A 17,939-nucleotide genomic window follows, 5' to 3' on the forward strand; every position below is an offset into this window, starting at 1 on the left:
CCCCCCCCCCCCGCCCGTGGTAAACAAGCCTGTACTGCCTCTTATGTGCACAGATGAAAACCCTTGGCTGATGGAGCCCAGCATGGTACTGAAAGGCTGCCAATTTGCAGATACTTGTTCGTTCCTTTCTCCATAGAACAAAGGTATTATCAGTTGGCCCAAGGTTTGCCAGTTAGTACACCTGCCTGAGAATGAGTCACTAGATAAAGCAAATGAGGTCAGCATTATCTACCTGCCTTGGGAGAGAAGGGAAAATCAAAGCAGGGAAAACCTGTTACTGCAGGGTTAGACACCCCCTTTAAAGCAGCCAACTGGAGGCAGACTCCGCCCTCTAGCCTCCTCCTTTGGCCAGTGCTAACTGAACTTTGGACTCTTTAGAGATTTTGTTTGTTTGTTTGTTTTTCTTTATTTCATTTTCAAACAAGCATCCTGTAGTGCTACTCCAGTGGCAACTGGGATCCAAGGAAGAAAATACCCTAAAGTGGCTTTCTCACCTTCGGCTTGTAAACATTTTTAGTTCGGTTGTTTTTTATTGTGGGGAGCTGTCTTGCTCGTTGAAGAGTGTTGAGCAGCATCTCTGACCTGTATCTACTAGCAATAGTAGCTTCCCACTTATAAGAACCTGATATTCCCAAAGGCCCCCTGAAGGCAGAGCTGCCCTCTTTTGTGCTCTGGGAGAACATGGCCTCAGTTGGGATGGGTACTAGCTGATTAAGTTAAATATTTGTATTGCAGGCAACCTCCTGGTAATCTGATTATGACTGTGTTAGCAGCACCGCCTCTAGGTCAGCCTGCCTTTAGACCAGCTCTGAAGCCTTTGTTTTTCCAGAGATAATAATTTGTGTCTGGTTGAAATTCTCCTCTATCCCTGGCGTGTGAGATTTATATGCAGTTGTTAGCTCAGGTATTCAGCTGATGATGCACTGGAACTTCCTTGGTGGAAATACCTCAGGGCACTTCCTTGTTCTGTGCCTTTAACGGAGATTACAGTACGTCAGTTGTTCTCTGGAACCAACCCAAAGTTTGGCTGCTGGTATTTATAACTCTTATGTGACCACCCTCCACCCCTCACCCCCCAGAATTCCAATGCACTGCAATAATCCTCTCCACCTCCACTACCAGCTGAATGGGGAGGAGGCAAAAGAACTTTTTGCATTATGTCGAACCTTTTCTAGTTCTCTTTTTAAAATATTACCCGCCAGACAAAAGGACTACTGGCAACCAAGAAAAACAGAGACAGAGGAATTGTCTTCCCTAATTGGTGATCTAATCAGCAAGTCGTCAGCCCTGAAAACACATACAAGTAGCTTTATAAAGTCTGAGCAGGTTGTATTTTTATATTTAGGAAGGAATATATGTGTGTGTAACCACAAATATATGCATATAACAACAACTAAAGGAAAAGAGGCCTTGAATTTGAGAGAGCAAAGCTAACATGGGTTAGAGGGAGGGGAGGGGAGGGAAGGAAAAGGAGAAAATGATCTGATTATATTAAAATCTCAAAAACTAAGTTCTAATAAAAAATTATTTTAAAAGTATTGCCACTTAGTATTTTAAATATAAGCATCACTTGGCATAATCTGAAGCCTTTAGCCATTGCATTGTCCTGAGAAGCCTTGTGCTTCAGTAAATGTTAACTAGAATATCATCAAGAAGTGCTGATAAATCTCACTTTTGATAGCGAAAAGATTTTTTAAACAGTAAACAAATATATTCTCAACCAAAGAAAAGAACTGAGCACTTGGATTTGAGCTTATACAAACTATATACAGTATCGCACCTAGCATTCACAGCTGCAAGGCATCATATGGCTTTGTACAGAAAGAAAGAAAAATCTATTTCCAGAAAAAAGCAGAATACAGTCTGTGCAAAAAAAAAAGTGCTGTTGAATATTCGATTAAGTAAACATGAATTGTGGAAATCATTACAGACTTGCGGAACTAGACAGTTTATTGCTATGTCTAGGAATGGGTGCAGGTGGTCTCAGCCATAGCCTGACCTTTAAAAAAATATTGGAGCCTGATATAGTCATGTATGCCTGTAGTTCTGGCTGCTGGAGGCTAAAGCAGATGGGTTCCTTGAGGCCAGGAGTTCAAAGCCAGTTTGGACAGTATAGGAACTTTGAAGCTAGTGCACAAACCTTTTGGGGACATAGAACATCTCTGACCTGACAGTTGGTACAGTTGTCTACTTTGCCAAGAATAAAGTTAATGCCACAGGCAATCCAGTCAGGTCACTGCCCAAAAGGACTGCCTCCTGCCAAATGGATATGTCCCAAGTCTCAGCTGTCATAATTGGAAAAACCTGGCTATGAGAAGAATGTGTTTCCTCTTACCTTCTGTAAGACTCTGACACAATCAGTCCTTTTCAAATGAGTTTTTCATGATAGCTGTGCAAGATTAATGGGATACAGTCCGAAGGCCCTCACAAGATACTCCTGCCACCAGTACTGTGCATAAGCATTGTGCTTCTTGCAGTTCAGGGGCTTTTCAGTCCATCCTTACTTGCTCTGTTCCAGTGCTTTGAAGGGTAGTTTAACAGTGGGAAACAGGCACAAAGAATCACTCTGTAAGACTGTAATGGGAAGTGCAGCAAGAAAGTCTAAATGAGTTCTTAGAACCCGCCTGTAAATCAGGCATTTAAAATGTCAGCTTAGCTGGGTGGTGGTGGCGCTTACAGATAAGAAAATTTAGACTTGCTGGGCAGTGCTGACGCACGCCTTTAATCCCAGCACTTAGGAGGCAGAGGCAGGCAGATCTCTGTGAGTTCAAGTAGCCAGGGCTACACAGAGAAACCCTGTGGGGGTCGGGGGATAGGGAGAACTAAAGTTTAAGAGGAAAAAACAAATTTGCTCAAGCATAGAGCTGGAGAGATACTCAGTAGCCAAGTGCTTTCTGGTCTTCAGAGGGAAGATGTAAGTTCAGTTCCCAGTACCACACTGCTCACAGCCACCTGTAACCAACTCCAGGTCCAGAAGATCCTCTGGTACAAACTCACACAGAAACACACAGACATATACACATAATTTTTAAAAAATAATATATTTTTAAAAATAACTTGCTCAAGCAACTTAGCAAATAAACTTTTGAGTGGAACGGGTGTGTTTGGTATGAAATTTATACTATGCCAGTGGTTCCTCAACTGGAGCATGTGTGCTTGTTGGGAGACATTTAGCAATGCCCAAGAAACAGTGTTCTTTCTTCTCTCTCTCTCTCTCTCTCTCTCTCTCTCTCTCTCTCTCTCTCTTTGTTTTGGGTTTTTATTGTTGTTGTTTTGACATAGGATCTCACTATGTAGCCCTCACTGGCCTTGAACTCACAGTTATATACCTGTCACTGTCTCCTGAGTGCAGTCAGCAATAGGAAGGCTGCTAATGCTATCTAGTGATTGCTATTAAAATACACAGGATAGTTCCTCGCAATGAAAAAGTTACTCAACCCACTTTTAGAAAGATAGCGTAGGGCTGAAGATGGCTTAGCTGACGAGGACATTGACTTCTCTTCCAGAAGACCAGGGTTCAATTCCTGAAACCCACGTGGCAGCTCACAGCTGTCTGTAACTCCTGTTCCAGGGAATCTGGCACCCTGAAGGCAAAATACCAATACATATGAAATAAAAATAAATATTAAAAAAATATTTAATGTTTTAATAACTAAAGCTTGACTGAAGATCAGAGTGCAAAGCTAGCCACACTAGTTAATCATACAGGCCAGGAGTGTTGGTACACACCTTTACTCCCAGAACTCAAAGGCCCTCCTGGGCTAATTGAGAGTGAATCAATCTGAAAGAGAAACAGAGCTCACACCTTTGATCGCAGCACTAGAGAAGAATATAGACAGGACTGCAGTCTCTGTCTTCAGTCTGAGGATTCGAGAAGACAGGATCTCACCCTTGTGGTCTGAAGAAAGGTAAAGGTCTCTCTAGTGGTTGGCTGCTTTGCTTTTCTGATCTTCAGCTTGAACCCCAATACCTATGTATCTCTGTGTTTTTAATATTTGTGCTACAATAGGGATTTTTTTTTTAATCTTCCTTCAGACTACATGAATACTGCATAGAGAAGCTTCAGTGGCTCTCCTCACCTTACTAAAATTTAGTTAAGAAATAGGGTTGCTTCCTGGGATGACTTCTGCAGTCAGGATCTTTGTGAACTGATTTGACTCAGTGGCTAAAGAATTCTCTGTGCTTCATTAGTCCCCACCCCACCCTGCCACAGGGTTCCTGCTGTGGACATCAATCAGCTGTGTATCTCAAGCTACTTCCTGTAGGGTGTGTTGTGGAATGGCATCAGCCCCTGCGCCAGATGGGAGTGCTGATCTCAGTGTCATTTTATCAGATGCTAGTTGGAACAAAGGATTCCCTCTCTAAAGACTGAGAGCTGGTGCAGTTGGACCATCAGTGTGTACGCATATGGTTCCCATGGAAAAGGGAGACGCAAATCATCCTGTAGCCTTTTAAAACATGGGTTTCCAAGGTGGAATTCCTGCGCTTCTGACTTCACGTTTGTCTTGGCAGTGCTTATTCTTCTTCCAAATCAATGCATGAGCTAATTGGTGGCATCCTTCAGAACCGACTGGCTTCTTTATCCCAGCCTTTTCCTTCAGTCTTCGACTAAGTACTTGATTGCCAGTTTTTCTGGTCCCGTTTCTGATATAGTTACTCCTGCTCTTCAGTTAGTTTTTGTGCTCTATAAGTCAATATTATTTTCAAGTCATTAACCAGAATTAACCAGAGCACATTACCGGCTCAGTGAGTTTCCTAGCCACCCAGTTGTTCGTTAGATCAGCTTTAATAATCTCAGAGTCCTAATTAACCGTAGCTTTCATCACACACCACCGCATCATCTCCTCCATCACCATGCAGATGCATTGGCTGAGTCAGCGTCCTTAGGAGAGACATTGCTTAATATTAATCAGTCTTTAATTAAAACATCAAAGCATAAAAGGAAAAAAAACATCAGTTTTGTTCCAGGGACAATCAGCTTTTGAAAAGATAGAATTCATCTCTCTGTGGTGTCAACCCAGACTGAGATGTTTTACAAGAAGTCTTTATTTATGGTTTCAGTAAATACTGACTGTATCTAATATTTGGTCTAATATGTGTGTGTATATGATCTAGAGGAAGATGATGAGAATTTAAGGCACCTGAAGGTTTATTCTACTTGAATTCATGATATCATTCAAGTGAACCATTGGGCCGGGCGGTGGTGGTGCACACCTTTAATCCCAGCACTCGGGAGGCAGAGGGATCTCTGTGAGTTCGAGGCCAGCCTGGTCTACAAGAGCTAATTTCGGGACAGGCACCAAAGCTACAGAGAGAAACCCTGTCTCGAAAAACCAAAAAGCTGTGTGATTTTACAGTTAATTTTCAAAAGTGAACTAGCTGTTTTGGATCTTCTTTCCTTCCTTTCCTTTTCTGTCTTTTATCAGAGAGAGGGGTGAAGGGATGGAAGGATGGACAGGCACTTGTGGAGATCAGACAACCTGTGAGAGTTGGCTCTTTCCTTCCACCATATGGTTTCCAGAAATTGTACTTAGGTCATCAGGCTGAGTTTTCTGGCCAGCCCTTTGGTCTGGTTCCTTAACCTCAAACCTAAGTTGTCTATTTGTTCATTTGTGATCAAAGGTAATTATTTGAGTAGGGGCTAGAGATGTACCTCCAAGGTATCATACTTACCCAGCACATATAAGGCCCTAAGTGATACATACACACACCAAGTAACAAAATTAAAGAAGTGGGGGTTTTTGTTGTTTGTCTTTTGGTTTTTTGAGACAGAGTTGGGGGAACTCACTCTGTAGACCAGGCTGGCCTGACACTCACAGAGTTCTGCCTGCCTGTCTCTGCCTCCCTGAGTACTGGGATTAAAGGCATATGCCACCACTGCCTGCCAAACAAATGTTTATTAAAATGTCTGTATTATTTGTTCTAGCTTATTTTCTCATATTTGAGAGGGGACACCTGCAATAAGATTGTTCAGTGATCCGACCCAGAAAAGCAACTTTGTGATAGTCATGGTGATAGTCGTGCCACCTTGAAACTAAAACAGACCCAGTCCCAGGGCAGGGCCCCCAACTCATGCTTCCAAAGCACTGGGTTTGTTTTTTTTTTTTTTTTTTTTTTTTTGAGTCCTTATACAATTAAAACGAGCTCCTATCTCAGCTACTAGGATGGAGATGCCTGACCGTGTCTCATGAAGATATCTCAATTCCTAGTCTAGAGTACATAGTAGGTTCCAATAAATATTTGTTGAACAAATAAAAAGATTAAAAAGTACAACTTTGAGCCAGGGTATGAGACATGAGCCTAGTTATGTGTGGTTCTGCTTCAATCCTAAGCATTGTTAATTAAAAGAAAAGAAAATTAATACAGCCTCAAAGGGACTAGAGAGATGGCTTGGCGCTTAAGATCATTTCTTGTTTTTTCAGAAAACCAAGGTTCTGTTCCCAGCACCCATGTGGTAGCTCATGTTCACGAGGAGTTCTGAGGAGTTCTGGATGATCCAATGCTTTCTTCTGATTTCTACAGGCCCCAGGCATGCACTCATATGACAAAACAGTCATACACATAAAATAAAATGAATAATTTTTTAAGAATATAACTTCAGTTGTCCAGGGGTGGGTGGGGAGCCAGAAGAAGGCACTCTCAAGGGAAGGCAAATACTCCCTTCACACACCCATTAGCCTTGACCTCTGCTGTCTGACTCAGCACCCACACTCCTGAGAATGTCTCCCTAGAAATAGTCATTGGCTTCCCATTTGACTAATCGGGTAACATTGTCTAATTCATTGTCCTCTTTCTTAAAGACTTGGTTTTAGGGACTGGCTTAGTCACCCAGAACCTGCCACACAAGCATAAGAACCTGAGTCCAGATCCCCAAAACCCACATAAAAGAAGTCAGACATAGTGGCATGCATCAATAAGCCCAGAGATGGGGTGTGAGTGAAAGGTACTCAGAGGCAAGTGGATCCTTACAGCCCATTGGCCTGCCAGTCTGCCATAGCGGTTGAACTCCAGGTTTAGGGAGAGTCCCTGTCTCAAAAAAATGAAATAGAGGGGGCTGGAGAGATGGCTCAGTGGTTAAGAGCATTGCCTGCTCTTCCAAAGGTCCTGAGTTCAATTCCCAGCAACCACATGGTGGCTCACAACCATCTGTAAAGAGGTCTGGTGCCCTCTTCTGGCTGCAGACATGCACACATACAGAATATTGTATACATAATAAATAAATAAATAAATAAATAAATAAATATTTAAAAAAAATGAAATAGAACGAAATAGAGAAAGACATCGTCCTCTGGCCTCCAGGTACATGTGTATGTGTATCTACATGCACACACACAAACATGAGAAACCTTGACTTGAGGCTGGCCTCACCCTCATGAGTTCTAGATTACAGGTGTGTGCTACCGTGCCTGGCATCTGCTTACTCTCTCAGCCTTCCCATCTCTTCTGCATGGTCTGCTTTCCTTTGGATTTGCCTTCCTACTAAATATGTGACTTCTGGAGTTCTGTCATCTGTCCTCTTCCTTCTTTATATTCATCCATGCTGAGATAGCCAGCCCCATACTGCTCCATGGTGAAAGGCTTCTAAATCTATATCTCTACCCCAAAATGGAATCGTCTGTGTGAGGGACCATTCTAGACAGCTCTACATGAGTTGTCTTTGAATGCTCTAAACAAAATGAATCGATACCTTCTTCCCATAGTGTTCTGTAAGTGCCACCATGTCCTTAGTGACCCCAGAGTAATAGTATAGCATTATCTTTATTTTCTCTCTAACCTCTACTTTCTACCCAGTTTGCAAGTTCACATTTGACTTCATTTTTTCATAGTCCTTTATTTCACTTGTACTTTCTTTTAAAGACAAGTATATTTACCACCTCAAGATTCAAAAGTTAAGGATTTAAATTCTCAAGAGAGGCAAAAAGAGATACATGTTAGCTGAGTGAGTGTTGTGTCCTACATATGTTTCTGTTAAGTATTTTTTTCTCTTTCTTGAGACAAGATCTTATTCTGTAGCACATCCTAGCCTCAATTTATGTTAATCCTCCTGTCTCAGCCATGAGCTACCCCACCTGATTTATAGTTCGCTAAGTCTTGTAGTAACGCTTTTCTGAATAAAGCATAACATTCCCTCAGTATGGACATCTTTTTCTTCCACACAGCCTGTACTTAAGCCATGCTGAATTAAAATTTGCTTCTTTAGGAACTTTATTTTTTTCTAGGCATGCTGGAGCATACTATAATCCCAGCACTTGAAGATGAGGCAGGAAAATTGTCAATAGATAGAAGCAGCCTAGGGTTACATAGCAAACACCTATCTTAAGAAGAGAAGGTAATGGTGCAGTCTTTAATCCCAGCACTTAGGTGTCACTGTGAGTTCAAGGCCAGCCTGGTCTACAGAGCTAGTTCCGAGGTACCTAAGGAACCCTGTCTCAAAAACCAACCAAACAAAAGTAGAAATAGAAAATATTGTCCTGTCTCAAGTTCTTTACTTGAAATACTTGTTTTGTACTATTTCTATGTATCTGAATCCCAATGTGGTGAACTGTGGGTGTAGTTCAGTTGTTGAAATGCCTGCCTAGCATGCACAGGGCTCTGGGTTCCATCCGTAGCACCACATAAACCAGGTAAAGTTTTGTACACTTAAGTCCAACATTCTCAAGAAGTGAAGGCGAAGGAAAGAGGATCAGAAATTGAAGGTCATCCTTGGCTACATAGACAAGCCTGGACTACATGAGACCCTGGCTATAATAAATAAATACCCTAATGCCTATAAATAAACAATAAATATCCCAGTGAACAAATGTTCCCTCCTTGAAACCTTCTCTGATTCCCCCTGCCTTCCTGTCTTCTACCTTCTGTCAGGTCTCTCTAACTTGTAAAACCTCACCATTTTTATTGTCATCTCCTTCTTGGTAACTAACCATTAATCTAAACAAGAAATCAATACACTGTCTTTTGGAAAGTCTTCAAGCACCAAAGGGCTTTCAAGGGCCATGGGAGTTCCTGTAGAGTGTGTAGAAGGTTTTCTTAGGAGTTCAGGAATACACAAGAACTCAAATACCTTCAAAACCTTTGGTTTCCTATTTAAAACAAAATTTAAGAAAAAGAAATTCATATCATATTCTGTTGATCTGTATGCCACACAGAGTGTGTGCTATCTTTATAATAACAAAAACACAAAACATGGTAGTCACTGATGCCCAGCACTTAATATCTCTGAGTAATGCTCATGAAGTCTAGATTGAAGATTTAAAATTCTCAAGATCTAGCCCCCTGTATCCAACTTCTGTTCAGTGAATCCTGGGCGGGGGGGGGGGGGGGGGGGGGGGGGGCGGGGGGTCAGTCCCTGGCAGGTAGATGAAGATGACAAGGCATTTCATTCCCTGAGGTGTGGTAATGTGGGCAGTTCAATTTTGGGCAGACAAAGGCAATGCCAGATCCAAAGCTTGAAGGGGGCTGGTATAAGTGTATGAGAGGACTCCACCCAGCTCACTTTAATTAGGAAGACAGCAGGAAGAAGCTAGAGGGGTCAACATTGTTCTCTCTTTTAGGTTCACTAAAGGAAAATCTGACACCAGATTCTTTTCTTAGGAATTCCAAAATGTGTAGGAATTTTTTGAGCTCTGTAATCAACTAACGGGACACTAATTTGAAATGTGGCTTAAACACATCCATTTGTGGTTTTAGGGTGGGGAAAGCATCGGAAGAAGTACTCTGGAGCTCCCTGGGTTTCTCCCTCAGAAGTTTAGTAGGGCATGTGAATGTACAGATGCCTTTTGTGTTAGAGCTATCAAGGCAACAAGAGGGTGAGAACTGAATCAAGTGTTTATTTCAGTCAGATGGCTACTGGCAGAATTCCACATACCAAAACTAAAGGGATACTCGTGAACAGATAAAAAATAAGACATAAAGGAAAGAGGCCTTCCTTGTGCTTTATCTCCTTGCTTCTGTGTAACAGATACCAAGGACAAAAAGGAGTAAAACTAGGAGGCTTCTTGGTAGTTGTTTTTGAAGGGGTGGAACCATTGGATTGTGTGAGTCTATAATGTCTTGGTGTGTGTGAGAGAGAGAAAGAGAAAGAGAGAGAGAGAAAGCGTCCTCAGTGAAGACACGATGGATGGCCTCATGCTCACAGAGCATGCTTCTTGAATGGGAGGACTGTGGTTAAAGGAATGGTCATCAGTCATCGTGCCTTGTGGAATCTTTTCTAGAGGCTTTGTTTAAACTTTTAGGAAGTTTCTCTGTGGTATTTTAACACCTTAATTAAATAGAGTCTGACTAAAACTGATAAATAATTTGAGTCTGAACCCCAGTTGCTAGATTGTTACTAGAAGAGTAAAACAAGGTAGATAGGTGTGGGGAGGGGTTAGTTAGGAAAAGACTGCTGTGATAGGCACCTGCCTTGGTGAGGAAACAGGAAAGGAATTCCTGGCTGTGAAGGCTGTGATTCCACATCGAGATCATTCTTTATAATGGGATAACCACCCACCCTTAAGTCCAGAGCCAGAATTCCTTAGATTCTTCCAACCAGAGGGGCCCTGGCATGCTACACAGTCTGTTAGGATGTATTTGGTAGATGTATTTGGCTAGGAAGACTTGCTAGTGAAATTAATCCTGTCCTCTTTGGGGTTTTCTAGTTGTATTGAATAATTACAACAAAATTAAAACCTGAATTCCATGAATTGTGAGGAATCAGGGCAGTAAGCTGATCTGCCCTTTGATTACAGTGTGCCAGGGGTGCAGGAACTTTAAGGCTCATCCCGAACAAGCTGTAAGATTTGTGAATCTGATTCACAAGGTTGCTCTGCCACATGACTGCTTCAATTTCTCCTCACACTCCTCTGGGACCAGAAAAGTCACCCTTTTAGGAGACACCTTCTTCTTTGAATAACTGTGAGAAAACTGATGGTTTGAAATCTGCCCTTGGATCTTGGCGTGCCAGTTTAAGAAGACATTCAGAACAAATTTCCTCCCTCCCACGTCCCAGCTCCTCGGATAGTTAATGTTGTTCATATCCCCTGGAACATGCTCTAGATCAAGTCTTCTTGATTCTTTTCACACTGTGTTTATAGAAGAGTTTTCTGGTGTCTTGCAGGTCACCAGGTCACTGGATTCTTAACAGCTCTTTTAAAACTTGTAAATTTAAGGAATAGGGTATCTAGAATAAAACAATGCAATCTAGAACAACCCAGCACTTCCTTCCATTTGCAGATGAAGAGTCTTTGTACTTGAGTGGGTAGAACTGATCAGGTTCTTTCGAAGTGAGAAATGAAGTGTGAAGAGTTTTGCCAGGCAAAGCTATCTTTTACTTGCCTAGTCTGATCATAGGCTTCAGTCTGTACCTCATTTTACAAAGGAAGTTGCTGCTCCTCAGATACGTCTATGGCTTAACTCCAAGCTTCACTGCTGGGTCTCCACACGCCAATGACTGGTTTTATTTACTGTTTGTGTAGAGAGTGGAAATAACTTTTTCCTAAAATTTACCATCTAAGCCGGGCGGCGGTGGCACACACCTTTAATCCCAGCACTTGGGAGGCATAGGCAGGAGGATCTCTGTGAGTTCCAGACCAACCTGGTCTACAAGAGCTAGTTCCAGGACAGGCTCCAAAGCTACAGAGAAACCTTGTCACGAAAAACAAAAAGAATTTACCATCTATATTGATCACGTAGACCAATAGGAATTTAGACATTCTTTTTTTTTTAAGACATTCTTTTTTAACCTTCATAAAATCAGAGGGACCATCCCAAAGGAGTAAAGTATTACATCTTACAGAGATGCAAGCTGCCTCTTGCAGGCAGTCTCCTGGGTTGCTCTCTGTACTTTGTTTAACAGTTTCAGGTCACCAGGCAGTTTTGCTAAAAGGCAGAAAGGGGTGTTCACTATTGTGTAACACGTTTCTCTAATATTTTCTTTTTTGAGACTTGAAATACAGACTCACACTTTTCATCTAGCCAGAAGGAGGCTTCAGGTTTCCTTGGACGTGCACGGCAATGAAAAAGCAGTCCAGGTGTTGGGCATGGGCTGTTCCTGCTAGTGTGCCCACTGCTCCCCAACCTGAACCCCATTTTCTGGTCATTAAGACCGCTGAAGTCTGGGCAGAAAAGTCCAGGTGGCACAACGAACCAAAATCTGACAAACTTGAGAAGGGAAACTGTGCCTAGAGTTTACCCAGTAACTTGGTTTCTAAGTCTAACTTAATTCCATGGGATACCAAGAAAAGACTGTGTTTAAGACTTGATTGTTCTTTGGTCAGCGCCAGAGGTGACATTGGAAAAATACACAGACAATCGTTGGCGGTCGAACTGGAGCCTAGGGTAGTGCAGACCGCCCACCCCAGCCTGTGAGTCTCTATTGGCAGATGGGTCCCCGAGTGGCCCTAACCACAACCGGCTGGCAGTAGGGGAGGCGGGGGCGCCCCTTCTGGGTTCGCCCTTGGGCTGGGCTCGTATCCCGTGGGTTGGAAAGAAGGGGGGGGGGGCAGCGCTAGGAGGGTGGGGCTTTCCTTTGTCAGGGGATTTGCCCGGTGTGACCAGGACTGCTCCTCTCCGCTCACCCTCGCGGGCAGGGACTCTCCGACTCTCACGGGTGTGAAGAGAGTGAGCTGCGGAGGGGTGGCGCGGGACGTTCTGGGGTCCTTCGCCCCAACCCCGGGACGCCCCTCCCTCGGCGCCTCAGCCTCCAATCCTTGCCTCCGCCCCCTCCCCTCCCGGCGGGGCTCCCTGTTGGCCCCGCCCCCGTCCTCCTCCCTCGCTGTCCTCGCCTCGCGCTCTCCGGCTTCCAAGGGGGCTGCCCGGGCGGGGCGGCGGCTGTGGCTGTGCTGGAAGGGGGAGGAGAGTCGCCCGCCACCGGAGCAGTTCCAGCCCGCGGCGGCTGAGCGGGCCGCGCGGCGTGAGAGAGGCGGGCTCGCCCCCCTCGTGCGGCCGGAGCAAAGCCTTTTGTTCCCAGCAAGAAGTTTGCATGCCGGGACCGTGACAGCTGCGGGCGGGGAGGACGGCCGCAGGGCCGGCGGCGTGGTGGAGAAAAGAGGCGACTGCTTGTCATGCAGCCCACGACGTAGCGGCTGGGGGTCGGGGACCTGGGAGGCGGCACCCACAGGACACGGGACTCTGCTGCCCGAGGGACAAACTAACTTCCTGAGTGCGAGACTGGAGGCCAGCGCGTCCGGAGCCACCTGCAAGGCTGCGGTGAGGCGACCCTGGCCCTCCGGGCATGAGGCATGGCGCGGGTTTGCGGGGCGGTGCTGAGTGAGTCCTTCAGACTGCCCCTTGGCCGCTGCCGCAGCCTGCCCGCCTTCTGAAAGGCCCAGAGAGGGCCTCCTCTCTCCTTGTTTTGCGGCCACGATACAGTGTTGGCTTGGAAGCCACAACAATGCCATGATGTTTTGGAGACAGGAAGCCCCAAGCTGGCCCCGAATGAAGGACTTCCTGTGTTTAAAGTTGCAGGAATATCCGCTGACCAGCCCTGTTCAAATGCAAACACCCCAACTAGAGAGGACGAATGGCTAATTCAGACCAGCTGGACTCTTCAGAGCTGAACACAGGATAAAATGAAAGGAATTCTTAGGAGCTTGGACCATACTTGAAGGCTAGAGAGGGTGTGCCATTGTTATTAAAGGACATACTTGATACAAATTTTCTGCTTTCTACTCAGCTTCGGTGAGAATTGAGTGAAACTAGATACCGAATGAGACTTGTCAGTATCAAATGTTTTTTGCTGACCGAATTTGAAAAGGCAGTGCTCTTTCAAAAAGTAAAACCAGAAGCCATACAAGTAATTATTTTATGCTTGTTGATTAAATAATATCATTTGTCTGCCTGCAGTTATGAGGCTTCTAGCCTGTGAGGAAAAACCTGTTTGTCTTAGAGTTTCTTCCAAAATGGTTTCAAATTGGAACTACCAGATATTTCTGAAAGGCAGATGCAATTGGTGGTTTAGAGTATAAACATGTCAGAAGACTTACAACTCGTGTAGAATGTATTTTGGGAGAACCTGTGGGAGAAAAAAACTTGTGAAAGATTGATGGTTCATTTTTATTGAAAAAGTATGGGTAAGCCACTTAGCAGGCCAGACTGTTTAAGGCGGAACCCCACCTGCCTGGGGAAAGGGGAAGAGGAAGATGGCTATATAGAAGATTGCTATGTTCCACAGCGCTCTATATATGATACCATGAGGATAAATGAACAGATTGACCAGGGGTCAAAACTTAATCAGACTTCCAAAAGCACCATGGAGAAGATGGAAGGAAGTACCATATCCAGCAACGGTACATTAGGAGCATCATCTAATGTTTTTGAATCTAGGGTGCCAGAAGGCAAGAAACTGGATGAGAGAATAATATTTGATGCATTAAAACTAAGCAGTGATGTGCAGAAGTCAGCTCCTGTGCCACCCAGACGTCGGCCAAATGCAGAGCGCAAAGATAACGTTAACAGGAGGTCATGGAAGTCCTTCATGCCACCCAACTTCCCAGAATTCGCAGAAAGGATGGAGGCTTCTCTCAGTGAAGTCTCAGAAGCTGGTGCTTCAAATCCTTCCTTACAAGAGAAAAAGGTATCCAGTTCTGCATTGACAGAAAGTTCTGGTCACTTTGACCACAGGGAACCTCAATCTGAGTCTGTAACTTTGGAACACATGTCCAAATCTGTAGATATTCCAGAAGTGCAAGATGGAAAAAACTTGCAAGACTGCCAGGATTTGAGATTCCAACTGCACAGTGAGAGCTCTCCCCATGAATTCCAGCCTCTGGAGTCAGAAGCTACAGCAGCAAGTGGTAACTCCGATGAAATGCAGGAACACAGATTCTCAAGTGCAACCTGGCCTAGGGCCATGAAAACTTCTAAGGGAGGCTTCAGTGAGAAGCAGCTCCCCCTTGGGGACACCGCCTGCACTGTGGAACTGCCACCTCTCTCTCCTTGCCTGAGTGAAGAGCTGGTGGATCCAGAATTACATAGTCTTATAACACCTAACCTGAGAGAAAAAACAGAGTCTGAGTTAAAATTTGAGGAGGATGAGCGATGGATCATGATGGAGGCTGAGGAGGAGTGGGAGGAAGAGAAATTGTCAGAGAAAAGAGAGAGCTTGACGGGGATTTTTGAAGAAAGAGAAGCAAACACAGTAGCGGTGGTAGAGAGTGGATCTGACTGCTCATCCGCCTTGGGAACTTCTGACCATCTAGCTCTTCCTCAGATTTACTGCTCTGATGACCTGCAGCCAACTAGAGACCATCTTGCTTCTGTTCCCAAGGGTACATCCCCGGACTGCCCCTGTGTGCCTACAGGCAAAGATGTTATCAGTGAAATGAAAACCAGAACTGCTCAGGGCCTAGAGGATCTGATCTCAGGGTTCCAGAGCCCTACCGAAGCTGAGCAACTCTCTGACACAGATTCTGTGCAAATGTTTCTTGAACTTGAGAAGGAATGTTTATGTGAGGAGGGAGTAACTTCTTCAGTTGAGCTGCTGAGTCAAGCCTCTTCGGAAGGACTGGCCCCATCCCAGGATGCAGAAGATTCTCTTTTAATTAGTCATTTTCCAGGAGCTGCCTTAGAAAAGGAACAGCATGCGGATCTTGTAAGGATAAAGGACCATGATACAGGATTAGATGGTGAATATTGTAATGCCCTGGATTCTTCTCAGGTGCCTAAAGCTGTTGAACTTAGTACTCACCCTGATAGCAGGAGGGATACTTTCACTGTTAGCAAGGAGTGTGAAAAAGTGCCTTTCAGCCCCAAGATTGGTGGGGAATTTAAGTCTCTGGCTGATCTGGAGCCGCTTGGAGAGCTGGACACAGGAGGATTGCTGAGCTCTAATCCCAGAGCCTCTTGTGAAGAAAAACTACCAGTCTTTCTTGTTTCTGAGCTAGCCAAAGAAAATGGCAATTTGTCCCAGGTAGACTGCAGTCAGACTAAGGGGGATGTAGAGGTGTATATGGAAAAGATACCTCTCAGTTTTGCTTCCAACTACGAACAAGATGTTACCTCAGGACCTGAAGTAGAGGTGTTATCATCTGATTCAAATTTATTAACAGATGAGATTCATTTAAAAGGTGGGAAAGGAGCTATAATTAGTCCAGAAAACAACAATCCGACATCATTGGAAAATGTAGACCCTTGTGAGTTGTCCATGAAGGAAGTTTGTGATAAAGACAGTGAAACAAAAGAGCTAGATTGTCGAGTGAAGCTTTTAGAGGCTGGAGCTCCAGTGTGTTTTCTTAGAGACTTACAGAGGAAGTCTCCAGAGTCAGAGGTTCTGAGTCTAAGTCTGCCTCTGCTGACTGGAGAACTGCGGTATAATAGAGCTGCAACAGAAACCATGAATGATAGAGAACCTGAGCTGGGAATGGCGTCATCACACGAAGGGGAGATGGGAATGAGAGATTTAGATTCAACCCTGAACATCTTCCCAGAAGAACAAATCACCAAAGCCAATAACACTGTACCAGGTTTAGAGGAATGGATATCCGGCCAACAGGGGCCTGCCCCAGCTGCTATAGTACCCATGATAGACGATGTCATGGATGCTGTAGTACCCATGCCAGGACCAGGAGAGGCTATCCCAGCTGTAGCAGTGCCTGCCCTGGAGGGCCCTGCTGCCAAAGCCTCTGCCGCAGAGGGACCTGCTGTGGCTGCTCCAATAGTGTCTTTCCCCAAGGAGGATATCCCAGTTGCCTCAGTGGTCATCGTAGAGGAGGATGTTACAGCTAAAATGTTAATAGCCCCAGAACAGGCTGCCACTTCATCTGGTGCAGTGCCCTTCAGAGATGAGGATGTTACCTCAGAGGAGCCTGACCCTCAGGCTGCTGCAGTGTTTCTCCTGGAGGAGCCTGCCCTAACAACCCTTTCAGGGCCCACCTCAGAGAAACCCAGTGCTCCAGCAGTTGTTGTGTCTGCTGCAGAGGAGCCTGGCACTCCTCCTCCGGCAGAGCCTGCACTCGAGGAGGCTGCCGCCCTAGCTCTTGAACCTGACCCAGAGAAGCCTGATATGCAAATGGTTAGTGTGTCCATCCCAGGATGGTCTGTCACTCCAGCGCCTGCAGTGCCTGCTATGAAGGAAATGTTCTCTCCTGGTGGCCCTTTCCTGGGAGGAACTACCCACACTGATTCAGTGCCCATTGCAGAAGAAACTCCTGTTCTTGAGGCTGCTTCCTCCCCCAGAATGTGGATCAAGGAGGATCTTGATTCTTCAGCATTTGGAATAAAAGAGGTGCCTGACCCAGTGCTACATGGGAAAGTGCCTCTAGCTACAACTGATGGATTAGATTCACATGAGGTAATTGTTGCTCATTTCATTGGCAGGAGGGCCTAGGGAGTAAGTGAGAATTGCCAGTTCTCTCACTTGGTGGTAACTAGCAGAAGTCATTTGTTAATTCTGTGCTCTGGGCTGGAGTTTCTAGATTTTCTGTTGAGCTTAGAGGGAAAATGTATCTTAATTTTCTCTGGTATGAAATTTTGTTCATTTTTTTTCTTACATATGTTGGAGCCCAAAGGAACACAATTGTAAATAGGCATTTTACTTTTAAAAAATTGTTATTAGCAGAAAAATGTGATTCCTATTGAAACTATAGCACGCCTGTTTCCTAAAATCAAGAGAGTTTATGTTTATTAGTGATATACAGTTAGTCCAAATTACACTGAGCTTTTTTTTTTTTAAAGACGGGGTTTTTTATATTTATTTATTTATTATGTATACAATGTTCTGTCTGTGTGTGTTCCTGCAGGCCAGGAGAGGGCACCAGACCTCATTACAGATGGTTGTGAGCCACCATGTGGTTGCTGGGAATTGAACTCAGGACCTTTGGAAGAGCAGGCAATGCTCTTAACCACTGAGCCCATCTCTCCAGCCCCTACACTGAGTTTTGAGTGAGACCCGAGTACTGCTGAACCACTCTGGGAAGATTAGGTGTTCTGAATCTTCTCACTCAAGATTCCTCACTTGGTCAGGC

At 44.6% G+C, this 17,939-nt stretch overlaps 1 protein-coding gene across 11 annotated transcripts in view; it reads left to right on the forward strand.

Moving 5' to 3' along the window:
• Macf1 (microtubule actin crosslinking factor 1) overlaps positions 1-17,939 on the forward strand; it is a 329,723-nt gene that overhangs the window by 255,734 nt on the left and 56,050 nt on the right. The window contains exon 1 of one of the 11 annotated variants that reach the window (XM_050161315.1): positions 13,900-17,266. The exons of the other annotated variants lie outside the window; for them this stretch is intronic. Within the exon in view, the coding sequence (XP_050017272.1) occupies positions 14,045-17,266 (3,222 nt within the window). The 5' untranslated portion in view covers positions 13,900-14,044. Of the gene's footprint in view, positions 1-13,899; positions 17,267-17,939 lie in introns of those variants that run through there. 11 annotated transcript variants of the gene reach the window in all.

The sequence above is a fragment of the Alexandromys fortis genome, unplaced genomic scaffold (assembly GCF_014885135.2).
Source record: "Alexandromys fortis isolate MF-2015 unplaced genomic scaffold, M_Fortis_MF-2015_v1.1 scaffold_122, whole genome shotgun sequence".
Classification (NCBI taxonomy): Eukaryota; Metazoa; Chordata; class Mammalia; order Rodentia; family Cricetidae; genus Alexandromys; species Alexandromys fortis.